Here is a 21,543-nt window from a genome sequence, read left to right on the forward strand (position 1 = left end):
AGCTGGCTTCAAAAAACTATAAACAAAACAAATAAGACAGCAGTGACACCAAGCACAATATAAAATTATATAAAAAACAACTCTGAGGCAATAAAAACAATAATTCTGCAGAACCAGTATAAAAATAATAAGCTGTATAAAAAGTCTGAGATCATATCAGGAGTGAGGAAGCATCAAGTGGAAATAAAATTCTGAGTGCAGCTGATGAAGTGGATGAGCTATTTTATGTCGAGTATGTATACGAAGGGAGCCTTTTAGTGGTGTTGTTCTCATAGCAGAGGATCTATAGATGCTGTGAAAGGCAGGGCATGACAGTATTAAATGGGTTTGGCCTTTCTCAAGCCCTGCCTGTCGTAAATATTGTGAAACTGAGTTTGACTATGCCCACATGTCCTGCTTTAAACACCATCAAGTCTGTTTTTTTTTACGGTCGTAAGTTAAGTCATCTCTACGTATACAAAAGATTTAAAAACTAATTTGAAGACAACATATACATACATACAATATACAAATTATACATCATCATGTCAGTAAATATATATATATATATATGTTTGTGAGGTTTATCTGAAGTTTTCTGCGAGACTGTAAAAAGTCAAGATTATCATATATATTTATAAGTACTTATAATTCTCTTTCAAACCTTGCTTGTTATCTCACTAAGGGAATCGCAATCTGGCATGACCAATCACAGAAGCTCTGCTGCCACCACCTTTGTCAGGTGACGGACCAATCATCTTCATTGCGCGGGCCAGCCAGTCCCCCTCAGTAAACGTCCCTGGCACTCGCTCAGCATTCTTGCTTTCTTTCCTGTGAAGATCAGCTCCTCCGCTGTCCTGACGTTTTAGTTTGAAGTAAACTACAACCTTAAAACGTCATCCAGCATATTTCAAATAAGGACATTGGTAAGGATCTTGAAACACATCCTTGAAATACATAATTAATGAATTTACATATTCCAAGATCTAATGCAAACCATAAAGTGCATCTTGCATACAATGAGGCGGCAGTAGCTCAGTCTGTAGGGACTTGGGTTGGGAACTTGTCTGCCAGCTGGAGAGATTCCAGGTCACTTCCTGAGTACTGCTGAGGTGCCCTTGAGCCCTTTTGAGGTACATAAGAAAAACATGTGACCTTTTAAAACTGGTTTGTCCTTTTCAAACAATGTAATTTACATTTTGCAATACGGGCTGACTTTTGACTACTTTTGTGCAGAGGGAAATACTAAGCGCTCAGCCTCAGTCAACCTTCTAGCCGAGCCGAGCATTTATGGCCTTAATAGTGGTTGAAGCCTTTTTCTATGGACTCCTGCTATATGATGTATGCCTGTCCCTATTCCTGTCCGGCTCTCGGAGAAAGAGTCCAGTAGATTTCTCACAGTGGGATCGAATCATCATCTCCCCCTTCTCCATCTCTCTTAACGCCCTGATTTCTCTTTTCATCTCCTCCTCTCGTCTGTCTTCTTTTATTTTCATTTTGATTTTGGAAAGTGGAGTTAAGGAGCAGAGATTGATGATAGAGGTGGAGATAGGAGGTGTGGGGGGGGGGCACAGTATGGAGGGCTTATGCTCTGTATTTGGCTGTCAGCAGCTCTATTTCCTCTGTTGTTGTATAGTGCGCTGTGGGTTCAAGGTCTCTTCTCCATCAGCACCTTCCACTCCGCCTCTCTGCCTCCTTCTCTCACTGCTCCACCTGACTCTACCATAAATCTGCCAACACACATATTTGCACACTCACACACACACACACACACACACATCCACCAATCAATACACGCCTGCTTGGCACTGCCAAAGCCCAAAATGACTATAGATTTTCTGTCAACTCTGCCACTAAATTATGCAAACCCCTGGTTTATGTTCCAGTACTTTTTTTTGGCATTCCTACTCCAGATATGGGACGGGGTTTTCCACTCAGGCAGGGATGTTATAAATTAGAAAAAATAGCTTTTGGACTGGAGGAATTCATAGTTTTTGACCTACAGAATGTGGTTTTAATGTAGAGTAATTGCAAAATGTATACTGTGATAGATTTTCAAATCAATAGCATGTATTAAGATCATTGTAGATGTCCTGCTGAAGTCAGGGATTTGTTTAAGTGCGCTCCGGATATCAGCGCTGGATGATGCAAGCATATGCATGCACACACACACACACAACAACATGCACATAAATATAATCAATGGTAAAACCAGTGATGCAAATGTAAGAAAAAAAAACATTCCATTAGTTTCTGGAGTTGTCTTAAGGGTTGTATAAAGTTATAAAAGCAAGCTGTTTCAGATCATTGAAAACTGACATTAAGAAACTGAAGGTTGATATCCATAAGGAAGTAAGTAAGTACATTTTATTTATTTTAGGTGATTTTTAGGAAATTTCATTTATTATTATTTATATAGCACCTTTCACAGACAAAAGCCACAACATGATTTACAAACATAGTTTAAAACATCACACTTAATATAAAAGGCCAAGAAAATACAAAATGATAGCAACCCAAAAGTAGCCAATAACAGCGTTACTTTAATGCATCATCATGTGAGGACTAGAAAACGAACACTAACAAGTTTTTACAATGCCTGAAAAGTAGCAAGATGTTCTCTGAGGTTGGCTAATAGTCCACCAGGCCTGTTACAGGTCAATTAGAAACTCTTGGAGGAAATTGAAATGATCAGCTCATCCAAACAACTCCATTACCAAGGACCCAATAGTCTCTCTCACTTACCATTCCCCCCTCCGTGTTCATACTTGGCTCAGTGGCTCTATATCATTACCACTTGCTCATTTCCCTGTCTGTTGTCTCTTATCCAAGTTGATTTTCTGCATCGCACTTAATTCAAGTTATTCAAGTCCTTTTTTTCCCTTTTTTTTAAAGCTCTTCTGAGGAGTTATTAGCCATAAATGAGATAGAAGGAAATACACACTGATATATATGTATGACCTTCAAAAGCAAACTGGAGCATCAGAGAGGAAATGTTTCTTTTTTTTATAAAGTTGTTTTCTATGCCTGTTACCTTTGCTGCAGGAAGTTACAACAAGGTAGTGAATGTTTGACATAAATCCTCAGGCTTTTTCCAATGAACCCAAAATCCAAACAACCCAAAAGTTCCTCACAGGAACTTAAAGTTCAATCTTCTTCATTTCTCCAACTTTTTTTTTTCCCCCCCGTCTGTCTTTTTCTGCCGGTCTCCAAATTCCCAGATGGCACTTTTTACACAGTTTGTATGAATGTGTCTGACTGGATGAGTATATGTGAAAGTGACAGACTGAATGAGAGACAGACAGCCTGCTGTTCAGGATCGCATTAAGGAGGATTTGGAAAAGGCTGAGGTGACATTGACTCTCAAAGCAGGAGAAGCTTTAGTGAAGTTCAGGCGGTAACAGAATACGACTGCGGCACAGATTCTTGTTTGATTTGAGAGAGATTTAGAGGGAGAGTCGAACAGACAGAAAGAGATAAAAACAGCTCCTTAAAGCATCCCATTGATCACTAGTCAAAGTCCTTGATTCTGTCTAATGAGCTGCTTATTCCTTCTCGGAGGGAGAGTAATGAGAAAACCATTGCTGTCTGCCACAGAGAAAGTGGACACGCAGCCAAACAGCAAAAAATAAGGTTTGACGTTGCTGCATTTTGACATCGACTTCTAAGAAAACAATTCAGAAAGACAGTGCTTTAACCAGATACATATGCATATATGTGCTTATTTACATTTCAAAGAATACTTTTCGAAGACTCCTAGTTATTAATGGTGCAGCATGTATATCACCATGTATTGAATATTAAACAGCTGCATTACCACAGCGGTACAGCCATTTTTCTTCGTACATCTAATAGGTATAATATATCCAAGTGTGAATCTCTTTATAGGCCAATCTGCTATCTAATAGATGCAATATATTCTTTCATGCATACTTTATTGTGCAGCTATAGACCAGTTCAACAAAAACAAAAAGTCAACTAAAGGTTCAGGTTTGACCATCCTGTGAGTGAACACTCATACAGGCACATGATGACATAGCCTGTAGCTGCTCAGTGCCCTGATGTGACCCTCTTGGCTCATCAGGAAGAAACTGCTCCACTTAAACTTTGTTGCTCCCTTGTAATTGAATTAGTCTGCTCAATTATGTAGAGGCAGGCCTGTCCTCATTACACAGCACTATTAAAGCAGGAGGAAGGAGCCGAAGGGAGGAGAGCAGAAGGCACAGATCGGAGCTAAAAGTCCTTTTTAGTGGAAGTTTCATCGCCCTAATCTCCCAACGTGTCCGCCACATCTGTACAACAACTGTGCTGTACATCATGAATTATGTCCTGCTCTCTTTCTCTCTCTCTCTCTCTCTCTCTCTCTCTCTCTTTCTCATCCCCCCTCTCTCTCCTTGTTTGACTTCCCTCTTTCACTCTCTCTCTGCTTCTGGGCCAAATGCCTGAAAAATGCTGAAGCAGCAATTTGGCCGAGTTCCTGCAAAGCTCACTTCACTTACTTTACAAGAAAAACATCTAACAGAGCCAAAATGCCTTCCTAACCACTTGCTACAGGGGTCCCTGAGCCCACCGCACAGTCATCACACGGCTGCTAAATATTCATTCATATTCACACATGCTCAAGGGATCTTTCATTCCGCCAATAAACTTCCTGTTTTTTGTTTCACACACTGTATCTGAGAAGTCGTGTTTTCATATTCCGTGTCTTTGTCGTTCTTTTTGTAGGAGCAGCTGAAGAGCCTCCAGATTGGCTTCAAGCAAGTTAATGATGGAGGATTCCAGCTGCAGAGGTGGGTTTATACACACCCACACACACACACACACCCACACACACACACAACACTCGATAAACACAACATATACACAGAATGAGAATCAATGTCCTGTGCAGCTGTAAAGAGCCATTCAGAACAAAACATGTTTTTTTTAATTAAAGAGGAACTAGACAGCGACTGGACCTGTATGCCTCCTCTGAATGTCCTCTACATCCTTTTCTCCTCTCTTCCCGCTCAGTAGTCACCTGACCATGATCCTGGACAACAACATCAATATCAACATGCCACCAGATGAAACCAAGGTGTTGATGTGAGTATACCTTTTATGTAAAACTACAAAGGAACGATTGCGGGCATTTATTACATACAGTTTGTTTCGTCAACCCATTTAGACCTGATGAGACGTCTACGTTTCATAAGGCAACATGAACATAAGTGCAAATGACAGCTTAATTTACATTAAGCTTTCAAATGTTTTGTTTTTAAGATATCTATGTGATACAGAGGCCCAGACAAAGATTTTAGTAAACGCCAAAATTCTGTTTTTCAGAAAACCCTCAGCTTTTGGGAGGTTGATTTCAAACTTTACTGAGGTTTTAGAAGGCTTTTTTTTCCTTTTTTTCTGACATTCATGGGTCTAAGTGGGTTAAAATAGAAAACTGCCCTTCTTGTCACTTGACTTGCCATGACAGTGTTTAATTGTCTTCTAAGTCAGTAGCTCCAACGGTAGATTAAGGAAGACACAGCAAAGAAAGAAAAAATGTAATAATGTAATTTTTCTCTTATTTGAAAAAAGTGATCATGTTAAAGGTGACGTACAACTCAGAGCAGAAGAATCAGCTAACCTCAGTTCAAATGCTCCCATGCTGGTGTTCTCACGTTGTCTCCTTATCACTGCGTGCAGCATCCAGCGGGCCTGGCGGGACTTCCTCCAGAGGCAAGAAGTGGAGAAGAGGAGCCCCTCTCCTCCCTCACTTTCCTCCTCAGACAAGATGAGCATGTCAATCAGCATGACGACCCTGTCAGACGGCAGCACACCTGTAAGTAAGGCATAATATGGCCTACATAGAATCTGCACTACAGACTAAAGGCCTTCACACAACGCGGTGAAACGTGTCTTTGCTTGCGTTGTTAAATATGATAATGGAGAATACCGGCAGTTGTTGTGATTTTTAAAAGTGCGCTGTTTGGGATTTTAATGTACAGACTTCTGTTATAAATGTGTTATTATATATTTAGACATTCAAATCAGGGTGTTGAAAGTGTAGCTGGCTTTATTTGAAGATATGAAGTGTTGTCCCATTCATGTCCAGAAGGGGGCAGTATCCCATACTTGATGTCTTCAGTATGCAGACTTACAACAAGCTCTCTCCCTGTAAATGGATACAAGGAGTTGGTTTGACATTCACACACTCTCTCTCTCTCACACACACGGCACTGAAATCAGTGGAACAGTCATTCTCATTCAGCACAGATTCTCTTCATTTAACCAGACCACAATAAATCCAGGGGATTTTCCTCGCTGTGTCTGTTCTGGTCATTATAATTCAATCCTGACGTCTTCTGCAGCCTTCTGCCTGAATAGCAAGTGTGTGTACACTTCTCTGCTAATCTCCGAGCCTGGAGTCAACAGGCAGGGTTAAATCTCCGAGACGGCTGAGAGAGTTGTGTGTATGAGCGCACTTAGGTGGTACTTGTCCACTCAATTGCTACAGAGAAAAGCTTTTACACAGAAGAAGACTGTTTGATTTGTATTCATGTGGATGAAAAAAAAAGAAACAGGTCAGAGGGCTTTAAAGAGAAGGGAATTCAGAATGTTCTCTCTTCACAGTTGTTAGTTTTACAATAACTTGTGATGTGAGTAGCTGGCCGATAGTTTTTCAATCCTGGGAGGTTGTGGATGAAGCCATTAAGAATTCTATATGGTTGACACACGTAGGCCTGTAGTAAATATTGGTTGTGTATGAGATCCTTTGGGATGGCGAGGAAATGCTTAGCTCAGTGACTCTCCGGCCAGACGATCATCACGGAGAGAAAGAGAGAGTGTGTGTGTGTTTGTGTGCGAGTGTGTTGCTCCCTAAGGTCACAGGAGATAGAGGAGAGCAGCAGTGAGGAAAGGAAGATGAAAAACAGATGTTGGTTCACCGGTTGAATGTGCTGACGCTGTAGATCCGCCCTCCTATGTGGGGAAACGAAGGCTCAGCTTCTTCTCTTGTATTACTTTCTTTTTTCACCTGATTGATCGGAACAGTATATGCTTTTTTTTCTCAACTCTTCCTTGTTTCATGCGCTCTCCCTACTTTCCTGTTTTGTTGTCTTTATGTGATTGTCTGATCTCTAAAGTGATTCATTTGGTGGATTTGACAGCTCCGCTCATGTCAGAATTTCTAACAGTTTGGTTTCTGTCAACCCAGCAATATTATCTTTACACACGCTAGAGCACACACACATATACATTCACCCCAGAGAGAAGACACAGTGATGTAGCGACCATCTCTAAAGTGATTGAATTTGTAACCTATGTGCCTAGAACATCAGTCTTTGACAGAACCCTGCTGCATGACGTCTTCACATATCTGCGTATTCCTTTTTCTATTTCTGTCTGCGAATAAGCGGGCCATCTTTCATTTGCTGTGTTCTTCGGATTGATGGGCGTGATATACCCACTGAGACAAAGTTGACATGCGACTCGTTACTGTGTAAACGATCTTTCACACTGTAAATCAGCTCGATCATTGCCACGACAAACCTGCAAAAATTGAGCCGCTCTGGATATCTGTCTTTACGATCGATCCCTCCGCTCCAACGCGGCACCGCAGAGGGACGCAAAAATTATAGGTTTCATTAAAAAGGAACCTAACAAAACTCTGGCTTTTATGCCCAGATATGAATCAGCTGTCTGAATTTTATTGTTTCATAATACTGTATAGCGTCAACACACATCAACCTGTTCCTTGGCCACAAACATGCACGTACATAAGAGAGAGAGACACACACACACACACGCAAACACACGGAGATGAAGGCACAGACCACTACAGCTTTAATTTCAGACTGTCTCGTTGATAGATGTCTTTTTATAGCCAGACATCAATCAATACTGTTTGGGGACTGGCTGCATGCTTTTCTAACAGGATTGGCACTAAATTACTTGAGAAATGAGGACAAAACAAACAAACATCAAGAGAAGACCTTAACCTTACATGAGATGTGTCTTTTTAAGCTGTTAAAAAAAGCTGTTTCGTCCATTATTTCAGGGTGATTGTCGAGCTTCTTGCCCTTCAACTTGGCTTATTTGTGTCGTCTTCGTTTTGGGTGTGAGAGCTGTCCACTGCTGTGGTGCTGAAATGTGTGTTGTTGTTTTATTAAAGATGTAGTAGCGGAGGTTTACCACTAGAGGGAGATCCTGCATCACCGCTTTTGTTTGTATTTCTTTTAATAATGCTTGGATCAGTTTCTTTTTAAGGAAGGTACAATCTCAAGAGCTGAACATGAATACAATCTTAAACTTTTCGCTGTAATTATTTGTATTTGAGGAAAACATTTGTAAGCATATATTCGTACTTAAAGTGCATTATACCGGGCAAAAACCTATTGTTTGGCATCGTGTCAGCTTAACAAGGGTATGATAAAGAGAAAAGATATATGCAAATGTGTGTGTGTTTTGGCTGGTGAAGGGCACACAGGAGCAGGTTAGTCCATCTGGCCTGCTAAGGTGCACTGAGACTCGGCTGAGAGGAGCAGCGCTGCCTTCCCTCGTCTGCCAGCTGTCACGATTCCCTGTCTGTGCCCTCTCTGCTGATGCTCTCTTAATGGCCCCTCCGTCTTTTTCTGTCATGTCATTGTTTATTTCTTTCTTTGCCTTTCATATTTAATGTTTCCTTTTTTTCTTTTTTTTTTGTCATCTCCTTCCTCGTGCCTTTCTCTATATCTCTCGCTCTCTTTCACGTTTGGCTCACAGTCTTTCACCCTCCTGCTGTTCTCTCGCCTTTATCAGGTCATGCAGCTGTAAAAACAGCTCCAGAAACCTGGTAGGAGAGATAAAAGAGGTTAGACGAAGTTTGAGGAATATTTGTGCTGTTACTGTACTGTATGTGTGCCCTTTATGCATTGTGCACATACAGTATCTAATCATATAGACGCCACAGAGATAAGAGACATTCACCAGAGTTGTATTACCTTTTCAGGGTCTGCAGGTTAACGTTCGGGTCTGCTGAGAGTTCTTCGAAAATAACCCACTTAAATTTATCATTACAAAAAAAACATTCAGCAGATTACTGAGCCAGCAGTCAGCACACACTGTACCCTGTGTCAAAGCATTTAACCCCTCACATTCATTTCACCCATCTAATCCAATGCAAGGTGCAAATAGCCGCCCTGTCTCCTAGCGCACATAATGTGAATGTTCGCAGTCTCTTTTATTCACAGTACAAGCCGACCTTTTATTACTTTAGATGGGAGAAAGCAGGAAAGGTCACATACTGTATCACCCCAGCAGAATGTCTGACGAAGGCCTGAGCATTTTATTGTATGAATGAGTTTCCCTCAGGCTCCCTGGGTCCCCTTTCTTTTTCTGTTTATTCTAAATTGACCTCATGGGGACAAATTGTTGAACAAAGGGCGCTCGCCAATCTTCATTTGGGCAACAAGAAAAAAGAACGAAAAACGCTTTTTGTGTTTGTTTATAGTCTTTGCTTCAGACTGTTCACTTATTTGTAAAACCACAGCAGAAATGGATCTGATGTCATGCCAGACAAAAGCACACAAAGCAAAAAAAAAACAAACATTATTATTGCAGTAGTTTTAAAAATATATCAGAAGACAATTTCCTTTTCACACACAACGTATAAAATATATACTGTATATATACTGTGCAGTAACTCTTCAGGGCCCACCTAACACTGTAATCACACAACTCAGATCAACACTTGACACAGGTTTTACTACTTGTAATCAATCTCATGACAGAAATATCCTATATGAACGTTAAAGTCAAAATTAATAAAAAATCCATCCACAAACCAGTCATCATCTATTTGTAAAGCCAACAATTAGTGCATTATTAAATTATAAAATGGAACCTTTTATGTTTTAATTGTACATGACCTCCTTGCAGTACCTTCACAGTCCATCAGTGGGGGCCACAGCCCTCACTTCAGGAATCATCGCTGTAGTAGAGCAATGATTTTCTATCAACCTTAGGTTACCCTGGCACCAGGAAATGCCTTGCAGTGTGCTTAACATTATTTAAAGAACCATTAGATCATTCTAATTCATTACAATGTCAGCTATCAAGTCAGTGGTCCACTGCACACTGTCACCCCTCCAAGCAGTCCCATTTCCCAGCTGTCTCTCCCACCACTCCTTTTCCACTGTGGGTGCCACAATGTCCCTGTGATGATTTATGGTAATTATGCAAATGCAACATAAGGTTTTGGAAATTAATGCTAACCCCTGCTAGTCTCGTACACTGGAGGATGAGTATAACTGCAGCCAATGCTTTTACAATCCTGTTACTGTAATACCAGGGACAAGTGAAAAGCTGAGGTCTGGTGATTAAGGATTCCCCTGAATTAGCTCATGTGTTTAATCATCTTTCTCCATTCATTAGGGGCAAATTGATTGAAGAGGGTTCAGACATTTTTTTTTGTATTCCTTGGGTGTGATGCTGAGTATTTACACACACTATGTTGATGTTCCAGCTCTTGTTTGATTCTCTTACCTGGATAAGACGTACTGTGGTGTAGCAGTGCAGCTGTGGTGTGCTTGGTCCCTGCTCTGTCTGTTATGGGTTGGGCTGAGTGACATACCTGGCAGGAGGTAAGGCCACTGCTTTGACACACAAGCCAAGGTATTGATTGACAGAATCATAAGTGAGCTCTCACCACTGCATCACCACCTTCTGTGGGACTCCGTTACTTTAGATGTAGAAGCTGTACGAGCCTTTCCTGTGCTTCCACTCTCGCTCTTAGCTTCTTAATAAACGCTTTAACCCCCTCCAGACATGTGAAGGACATTCATATGACTTTTATAATTATGTATTAGGGGGACAGAGCGTTCAGTGCAATAATGTCTGATAGGGGGAGCAGCGAGGTCTGACTCTCTGCTAATCACATGCCAGCGGGCGTCAAGTCCAACATGGGCCCTTTCACACCTGGGACATGTCATGTCATACAATTCATGAGGGGTGGAATACATATTACCTGCTTGTGTCACGCTTGACACGTGTGTGTGTGTGTGTGTGTGTGTGTGTGTGTGTGTGTGATAGAGAGGATGAAGGTGGAACTAAAGGCAAACTAAGTCTTAATTAGTCAAACCCACTCAAGGATATTCTTTCCTACCCAAGCGCCAAGAAGATCCAGTTAAATGCCTCTTCATTTCACAAGAAACTGTATAGCACTAATAACAAATACAAGTTTACAGTACTCTATAAAACATAAAGGTCAAAAAATATAAAAGGCAATACAACCAGCAGACAGAATACAAAGGAACAACTAACCACACATGGTTGGATAAAAAGAAAAAAACAAAATGAATAAAAAACAGTGATTAATTTTAAGAGCTTCATAAGAGATTTACTAATTTCAGTTTTTTTTGTTCAAAACTTATCGCTGCTCTTCCTCAAGAGTGACGTCATGTTGCATCTGTATTATCTCACTGAATCCACAGGGGGTCACTGTTCTGCTATGTTGGGACTGTCCAGCAAAACGGAGAGGGAGCGGTCCAGATCCAGCAAAAAAAAAACAAAAAAAAACACTGGGTCAAAATGGATCCAAGCTCTCCTATGGAGGGTGTTTCTCTCCTTCTTTGTATCAATATCCATCTGGATCAGTAATCATTCTGTATTCTGATGCAATTTGTCTAAACCACAGGGACTCTTGATTACTTTTTTTGGAGGACTCTCAGTCAGCGAACACACCTTTCCCCTCCTCTGATAAGGCTCGTCAAGGGCCTCTTCTTTCAGAGATAATAACGCATTATCATCCTATTTGTAATTAAAAGGAGAGGTAGGCTGCTTTTTTTGTTATGGAGAGACACAGCCATCCCTGGCCGTGTCTCTCCTCATCTTCCATCCTCAGCCACTTTTCCTTGAGCCTTTTAATTTCACGACACTTCACTTAAATATTAAAGTCTTTCATAGTGACGTCAGAACAAGCTGCTCTGGGGGGTTTTTTTCTAGCCCATCTACTATTTATGAAATCCATTATTTTACTGCTTTTTAAAATGAATTTTAAATAGCTTACTTTACCTGATATGGAGGACCAGTTTTGTTGCAAGAAAATACAGACAGCAGATAAAGTCAAAAACAGTGATAACGAATTCTGCTCAACTGAACACCAGACAAAATCCTTCTGGGCATATTGTTAGGATTGGATTCAAAGGTTTTGCCCCCCAATTTCTTCTCTGACATTCAGAAGGATGTTCCATACAATACTTACCCGCCTTGAATCATGTCCCGATGAACTGTTAATTAAATCTAATTTGATCATATAAATAATTTAAGGCTGGGCTGGGTTCAGTGGAACCCGCACTCTACAGTCGGCGATGAGCAATCATGCCATCCCCACTGTTGCTTTATCATGTACTAGAAACAACATATCAGTGACAATATGCCATAAACAAAACTCAAAAAGTCATGTGCAACACAAGTCTACTTAAATTGTCAGCAATGATATCGTCTGCAGGAGTCAACATGTGACATCTCGGAGCTCCATGTACAAATAACGCATAGGCCTCTAAAAATAGCATAGGCATGCATGTTCAGACCAAAGGCTTGTTGAGTATTTTGTACGCAAGAAATTACATACAATGACAAGGGCAAGACTCAAGATTTGCTTTAGACAATGGGAACTGGATTATGTCTTTACATAATAAATAGAGCGGTTATATTTCTCACTTTTCTTATCTTCTAACGCAAGCAAGTAATGCAAAGAACATTCTGTGCTTTTAGGCTTCCAAAATAGAACCCAGAGGTCATGTCGAAGTTTATTCTCATACAGTTTGTTCTTATCCCATCTCTTTTGCTCACACTCATACCAAGAGAGCCCTAACCCCCACCCCCACCCCCACCCCGATCCCACAACCGCCACCACCACATTACCCCATTGATCTCTACTTGCCCAGCAACACGACCATAATTGATCATTAATGTCTGATTGGAGACAGTGGAGATATGAGGAGCAGCAGATTGAGACAATTATGAATCATCTCAGCTCTGGAATCTATCGATCGGGGCTTTGCAGAGGTAATCAAGGCCACATTAGACACATTCTGCAAAGTGTGGATCTTCTTTTACAAGGATAGAGTCCATGTAAGATTTCTATAAGAACTATAAGTGGGTCATTGAGTTGATGGATTCTGGACACAATTCACTGAAGGAAGATAAGATGAGGATTTACTACACTTCAGTTCTCTCCACATTCCACATTCAGACAGTAAAGTCAGTCTTTATATATTGAAGACAAATGGGTCCGTTTTTTTTTTCTAGAATGATCACTGAAAGGAGATGAACAGTGGGCCATCAAACAGAAATACAACATCCAGTCAGTTGCAATAAAGTGTTTTGTTGCTTTCATGAAACTTTTAATGAGTTTCAGTCGGTTAGTTTCTAAATGTATCCATTTTGCAGGATATTACATTTTGCTACATTTGGAATATTGTCTAATGAGTTAAATAGAAATCATGTCCAGCTATTTATCTGTCTGTAAAATACAGCTTGTAAATTGATAGTTGTTTTGCATTTGAGACTAAATTAGTTTTTTTTTCTTTTTCTCTTTTATTGACAGACAGTAACTACAACAGTGTTAGAGGTTTGTATTCGACTCAATGTAATTTTGTTTTTTTATGTAGTAGTAGGTTTGCTTTGAAAGACATCTGTAATACTTATTTGGGATATCTAAGGTCACAACAAAACATGATATCAATCACATCAGGAACTGTGGGATTCCAACATTTAACGACAAAAACTTTACTTTCTGGTTGCGCCGCTTTAGCTCATCGATTAGACTGATGCCTCGTGCAGAGACTAGTCCTCAGAGACGTCCTCAGTGGGCCTCTCAACATATGCTGCATGTCCCTCCTGTCTCTTCTCCACTATCCTGTGTGATCAAAGGCAAACACAATTTAAAACAGATCATTTCAAAACTTTGCTGTAAAGGTCATTTACTTTGCTGGTGAATTTTTCTCGCTTTTACAAGTTATGTATAAAAATACACTTCATGTTCCTGCAAAAGAAGCCCCTCCCTCCCATTATCGCGCAAGTGCTGACAATGTTTTATTAATAAGGGAATCATGGTCATACTCCCAGCCTGGCACATTAACTGAAGTATTCACACACTGTACATGCACAGGTACATAATTAAAGGGGGTAAGGGAAGGTGTAGTAGAATTAATGTGTAAGATTTTGCGCATACATTACACCCCGAGAGGTGATAGGTGTGTGTATGTGCGTGTGTGTGTACGTGTGTGTGACACTGGGTGTGAAAGAACAGCATGTAGCACTGTGCATATGCAGCCTCATTTACCAGATTCCACTCCTCCATTATCAGCAGGATCATTATCCTCTCTGCTCCCTGCTCTAGCTGCTTCACTTCTACAGTGCAGGGACTCTCGTTGGGGAACCGATATAGAACTCCCAGATTGCTTAATATTCTGCAGTCTCTTTGGAAGTTCACCGAAAAAACCTAAAATAATTCACTGCAGGTGTGAAAGTTCACAGATCAGCTCAATTTTTTCCCCCCTTGCAGTGCTCTGAAAAGGAATAACAAATTTGGTGCACGCATCTTCCCTAACCATGCACGAATACCTCGCAGGTCACAGTTGAAGCTGAATCATTAAACACCATTAACAAGGTTGAATAGAAAAGTCTTCTGTCCTGTAAATCACTGTGCAACTGCCTTTCAATATTTGATTTAATTTAGTGTGAGTTAAAGGGATACCCATTCACCCATTTGTTATAAGCTTCAGTGGGAGTGGCCTGTGGTGCTGTGCATTCTGGGAATTGTTGTCCTCCCTCCTTTTCTCTGTGAGGAAGGCACCAAGTTCAAAATGTATTTCACACTTCTAGTACATATATGACCCGATTTCGACACAGATTCATGTGTCAACAGGTGAATTTTAGGTTTAACTATCCTTTTAAATTTTTTTTGCAGATTTGCTTGCATAATTTCATTTTTATTTCTATCTTTGTATCTTTTGTCGTTTAGTTGTTGTTGCATCATAACTAATTGTACTTTTGTTTAATGTGATTTTTTCTCTGTTGATAAGTTGATTCAGCAAATTATGTATTAAAGAAAAAGAAGTGTGAGGAGATGCAGATGTTGGAAGATGATATAGCCTACCCACCCACTCAAATGCCACAAAAAGATTTTAGTCCTTATGTGTATACCACGGTTGAGGTCTTCCTTGGCTTCAGGAGAAAAGTTATTAATCGATTTTGTTGTTGCATTGTTTCATTTATTTCATCGTATGTAGGTATTCCTGCATTATTTCTTGCCGAATGGCACTCTTGTCCAGTTTGGTTTCTCAGATTTTTCTTTTCTGCCTCAAAGTTCTAACCATTGTTATTCAACCTGAACATTCCCACTGCTTGTTCAGTCCTGGGAGATCCCACTAATAGTCCCAGTTTTCGCTGAGGCGTGCAACAGTAGGTTACACCAAACCAACTCCGGAAATATATTATAGGCAGCAGAATGCATACAACTCTGATTCATGTGTCTGTGTCTGCATGTGCTTCAGTGTGCGTGTGTTTTGTCAGATGTGACGATCTTAAGCCGTGATTTGTATTGAAATACTGAAGGATACTTCATACTGTTTGAGAAGGATAGACAGAGGGGAAGGGTAATTTTGTTTCTCGGTTTATTGGTTTGGCATTTTGTGGGGAAATCCTGAAGAAGGAAGGAAGGAGGGTGGGGAATGTATCGAACAGAAGGGAGATAAAAAGAGGGGTGAGGGAGCCTTCTCTCCTTTCTTGTGGAGTGGTCTGGTCTCCAGAGAGAAATATACTGATTTGTGATTAACGAAAAGATGGAGAAGAGGCTTCCTTATCCTCTCCTTTATCCCCCCCAACACACTTTTCCTCTCTCTCTCTCTCTCTCTCTCTCTCTCTCTCTCTCTCTCTCTCTCTCTTTCTCTCTATGTAACCCATACTCTCTCACCCTGGGAATCCATCTCGGTAATGATGTCTGTGTAATGGGAATGATCATGGAGCCGATAAAGAGAAAATCAGCCAATAAAAAGAAATACAAAAACATCAACAGTATTATCACCACACAGGCATTGTGATAACGTGTTATCGTGAAGTAAACACCTGACCTCTTGCAAAACACAAAGTCACGGCCTTCTCCCGTCCAACTTTCCCTTCCTTTTAACAACTTTGTATGACATTAGCTCTAATTTGGCACAGAGGTGACCAATGAGTATGCCTTGAATCGAGAGCTTAAATGATGCATGGTCGATGATGGTGCTGTATATAGAGAGAGTTCCAAAGGAGGAGGGGGGAGGGGGGGATGTCGGAGATCCAGAGTTGTGTGGAGCTCCTTCATGCCTCATTAGCTCAGTAAACTGATCTCAGCTGTCCTTATCTTCACCTCCACCACACAGCACACATCCCTGTACTCTGCTGATATTACTGTTCAAATCATTACTTCTGCCTCCTTATTTGGCGTTGAACAGAAAGGGCAGGGGAGCAAGCAGGAGGAAGTTTGTGTATAAACTGTTTCACAAGGCAGGAGTGGGGGGGGGGGGGGAACAAGTAAAATGGCAGAGTTGTAAGATGTGTAGAGATGAAACAGGGGTGAGCGTAAGTATCATCATGAGAGCCACCGGGAAGATCAGAAGCCATGCTGCTACGCTGCACCTGCCTGTCACGAGGGAGACTTCACAGGCACCGTTTCCGCAAGCCGTCATTCACAGAAAACACATACAGAGCAAACAGTTGTGTTATAAAAGTGGGGACAGAAAAGAATCAGAGTTTAAAAACACAATAATAATAGGAAAATATCATGATTTGAAAGAGTCGGAGCATTTCAATTCAGAGAGTTTTAGGGGTGAGGAAGCAGCAGAGGAAAGCATGAGGGAAAAAAGAGACACGACTTGTTTTCCACATGTGGAGTTTCTCATACATTTCAGGATTGCCTTCCCTTTGAAATTTTCAAAAGTTGTTGTTTAAACATGCCCCTTACTGCCTGAAACGTTCCCTGTTGGACAAGGAGCTGCAGTCGTAATCTTAACAAGACTTTTGTAATAAAATGTCCAATCCAGGAAGCCAAACAGTGTTACTGTGGACAAGTAAACCAAAGAATAAAAATGAAAAAATAATTTATGTAAAAAGGCCATTAAATACTTTTTAAGGCATATACAGTGAATGAGATCCATGAATCAATATCATCTTATTAAGGAGGTATCTGCAATTTTTCTTGGCCGTACCATAGAAACTTAGGTCATTCCTTCAATAGATGTTTGAATGGATTCATCAGGACCATCTCTAACATCTGCCTAAAAGACTTAAATCAGCAGCTGAAGCAGAGACATTACAGTACAGAGATATTTTTTTATTAAATCAAGACTTTAATGGTGCCAACAGGAACAAACATTTAACCTGGGAAACACATATTTCTACTCAGCTTTAGTCTGATCTACCTGTTTGACTAAATAAAGCCTCAGTTCCTTCAAGCCGTCCGATCCCCTCGTCTCAGAAACAAACCAGTATGCCTGAACCCTTCCACTTCTGGCCAAATGCTGCTTCTTCAGATACCTAGTCCGTAGTATCGCCAGTAAACTATTTACAAGGAAGCAGCAAAGCAAAATGCTATATAAATTAACTGTTCCCCCAACTGCAATCTCCAAATGACCCTCAAGTTAGATGAACAACTTTCTTAAACTGTTTCAACAATAAGTAAACACTATAACCTTCAACTGTGTTTACTGTCGTGATAAACTATAAAAGTTCGAGCTTGGTCGGCCTTTTAAACTGGTGCCTGACAGTATGAAGTATTTTCTTCGAATTGAGTCTACTTAATTCAGTATTCAAGAAGCGTTTGTTTGTTGTTCCGTAATATAAAACATGTTGCTGCAAACAGAGATGACTGTGTACCCTTGTTGTAAACTGAATGACAGCAGTCGTACAGTCCCAGACTACAACGCCTGCATATTCACGATGCATTCGGGATTCACAGAGCAAACAGAGAATCTATGACAGCTTTGATATGACAACCAGTTTCCTCCTTGCGTGGAGCTTCACCGTCTCAAAACCAGTTATTCGCCGAGTTATGAACCCTGAGGAAACTAGAAAGACGGAGAGGGAGAAAAAGCAGTGTGTTATGTGTGTGAGAGAGAGAGTACGATGGAGGGAAGACAGCAAGGGAAGTCTTTCCAGGAACTCTTCTAATACTGTACAACTCTACACTGTCTTCACACTTCTGCTGTGGGGGGAAACAGAGGTTTTGCTGAGAAAGGAGATCATGTCACTGTTTAGATGAAGGCATATTTGGTGCCTTGTAGTGAGAAGATCTCTACTGGGAATAATAGAGGTAGAAAGTTCAGTTGGTACAAGCAAGGAGAGGCTAACTAGTTTGGAGACTGGGAAGTTTTCCAGTTGTGATTTAAAAATACAGTCTTGTCAAAATGAACTGCTATGGGTTTCTTTCTGCTCTATTTATGTTCAACCAATTTATCGTCTCTTTCTCCGTGCTGACCAGCTGCTTTGCTCTTCAGTGTGCATAAAAATTTCTCCCGGTAATTTCCATTCTCCTGTAGGCAGCTGTCTCCCTGCCATAAAGGCCGGAATATGGAAATGACCAGAGTCTCTCTGGCACGTAGAAAATGTATTCAAATCTCACAACATCAATCACAATATATATCTAATACACTTGGATACCACCAGCCTTTATTTGCATATGTTTCAGAGACTTTTACAAATTCAATATGCCGCTTTTACAAGTACCATTTGGAAAGTAGAAACGCTCTGTGCATGTATAATGCAGCACAGAAGTCCTTACTCAACTCAGCTGTGTTGAGTTTTTCAGTACAAATCCATCTTTTACAGAGACCGAAGACTGAATAGTAGGTCCCGCCACGATATCTCAGTCAACATCCGTAATTAAATGACAAATGACTAAGCAGATGCTAATTTGGAGAACAGGAGTTGATGTGATATATTACTGCAGACAAGGGCGTAAGGAGCTGGTGGGAACGTGCAGCAGGAGTGTCTGCTGAGAGTGATAAATACCGAGATCTGACGGAATCACATCTTTAAGGACATCCTGTTTTAGTCAAGTGCCCATATAAAATTGATTTGTGTTTACCTCAAATGCATCTGTCTTAACAAAGGAAGAATTTTGCAAGAACTCTTACTGTACATGTGACTACCATTTTACAAGCTTTTATTCATGCATGATAGATCATTACTCTTGTAAAATATTCATTTTGCGTTTGATTTTCCGACTTAAACATCTTGTAATATTAGTGTTTTTGAGGGGTTTTTTTAATCGTATTAAGTTGCAGGAAACAAGTTATCTAGTTGATCTTAAGGTTATCCACAATACCTAAGTTAAAATAACACTAAACCACTTAACCACTTCCATCAGGACCTCTTAAATCCATTGCATTATATTGACAGCTGCTATAATTTCCTTTCCTCACAGGTAATAGAAACATCTGTAGCCATTAAAAGCCAACAGCACCACACGCTGACATTTCCAACCCTTACTTTAAGTCATTGTGTTTTTTCAAAAAAACAGAAACTGAACATTAAAACACTGAAGAAGGTTGAACATGTTGATTTACGGCCGCAGCACACTGCGTGGTTTGTATGTTGAAAACTTGAGAAACAAAAGACAGTCTTCGAGATTAAAATTCTGAGTGGGGGCCAACTTTATCATTTCAAGGCCGGCAGACACATATTTCATCACGTCCAATTTGAGTGCACACAGTCTGGCGTTCGCTTGTGTGAATGCTGCTACGCCTGCAAGTGCTATTAAGTTAAACTCACTGGACCGTGCTTCCATATGGCCGGCCACAATGCAGCCGGTGTCTTGCCAGTTATGCACTGAGATTAGCTAATTCACTTTTTCGTGAGGGAAGATTGCTCTGCACTAAAGCACACTTTGTTCTGGTCAGCACTCGATTCTTTTTTCTGTCGGGATGGAGAGGTTTCTGTATTGCCTCGGCTCAGAATTCTGCATTGACAGGAGTCAGAAATTGCAAAAAGAAGAGACAGAGGAGTACATAATTATTTTGAAATATGCTTGGCATTTCCTGTTAGATTTGTTGTGAAGTTACAACTGCCTAAGTCACAGAAAACCCAAAACAGGTGTTGTAACAGTTTAAAAGTCTACCTGCAAGGAATTTTCCACTAACAACCTTTATGTCAGTGGAGCGGTGTTCATCTTTGCATGGCTAATTGTCTTGGAGGAGAAATTGCATAGCAACATAGTTTAGATCCATTTCAGCAAGTAGAACACAGATATGTAACCGGGTATGTCAGGAAGTGGAAATCACAAAAGGATGAGGAAAGGAATTGGCTTTCACTGTGACAAACCCTAGGTAGGGTTTGTTTCATAGTTGTTGTTTTTTTGCTATCCCCCTTAAAATGTCTGATAGCATTTGTTGGTATTCCATCTGTATCTGTTTGTGCAACCCCGGCCCATACCCCTTGGTCCCAGCCTAACACATGTCCCTTTGATCAGCTCTGATGTTTAATTACACCAAACAAGATAAGACTGTGTCCTCCATCTGAACTGCTCGGGCTTTGTCTTCCACACTCCTATCTACTGTTAATAGAAAACAGCTGGGCATATCATGAGGGGGGAATGAAATGTCTGATCCCAGAAGGCTCGCTATCGTAGCTGTTTGTGCTCATCTTGTTCCGCTTTGTAAAGGCGGATGTACACTTTGTGACAAGCTACAATACTCATCTTGTGTTTGTGCAGTCCAACTGTTGAGACTGTGTTATTGGGGGTTGAAGTTCTTCTGGATTGTTTATTGACACAGATTTTCACCTGACAAAGAAGATATGACAAAGGAAGACTCAACAGTTGAGTCCGAAATACGAAATTGTGAACTGTTGTTAAAAGGGGGAAAAAAGGGTTTATTGAATAAAAGCCAAGCTGTGGACATGGACTGTGGTTTTTCATATTTCCTGAACCCACTTTAAACCACTCTGCATCAGCTATAGTGAGAAGGGTGTAGAGAATATGTGAGTAATGGAATTTGTAATGAATCGTCTAAATGACACGACTTGCTGCCAGATCCCATATTTTAGCTCAATCCATCACTTGTAGAACATTTTAAAATCTTCTACCCGCAGCTGAGATATGAAAATTACAGCTACTGTGTCCGGTTTTAATACTGAAACCATGGATTCACAGACTATCTCTCCGCAGCCTTAATTACATGATATCTCATGTGCTGTCTGCCCTCCTGTCTATGCAGGGCCATGGTTCAGTGGAAGATGAGTGAGTACTGTGTTTTAATTAAATACAAGAGAGAGAGACAGAGAGGGAGAGAGAGAGAGAGAGAGAGAGAGAGAGAGAGAGAGAGAGAGAGAGATTGATTAGTGTGCAAATAGACCTGGTTGGTGTCTATTTGGTCGTCAGAGGGTCAATGAACTGCTTTGAAGTAAATCTTCAACAAATGTATTGATTGTTGAATGATTAAAAAGTACTATATTGTTACATTCAATGCTTTAGAACAGAATGATGCAATGGCACTACAGTAGGTAGATTTTCAATCTCCAACGGTTGCAACTTTTGATCAATCGGACAAAGTTATCTGATTATTTTATTTACAG

General features: G+C 40.5%; 1 protein-coding gene across 1 annotated transcript in view; it reads left to right on the forward strand.

Annotated features, from left to right (window-relative positions):
* Positions 1–21,543, forward strand: part of schip1 (schwannomin interacting protein 1) — a 188,043-nt gene that overhangs the window by 50,141 nt on the left and 116,359 nt on the right. The window contains exons 6-8 of the mRNA XM_079354265.1: positions 4,705–4,769; positions 4,993–5,064; positions 5,659–5,794. Of these exons, the coding sequence (XP_079210391.1) occupies positions 4,705–4,769; positions 4,993–5,064; positions 5,659–5,794 (273 nt within the window). The remainder of the gene's footprint in view (positions 1–4,704; positions 4,770–4,992; positions 5,065–5,658; positions 5,795–21,543) is intronic.

This window comes from Symphodus melops, assembly GCF_947650265.1.
Source record: "Symphodus melops genome assembly, chromosome: 10".
NCBI classification, from domain to species: Eukaryota; Metazoa; Chordata; class Actinopteri; order Labriformes; family Labridae; genus Symphodus; species Symphodus melops.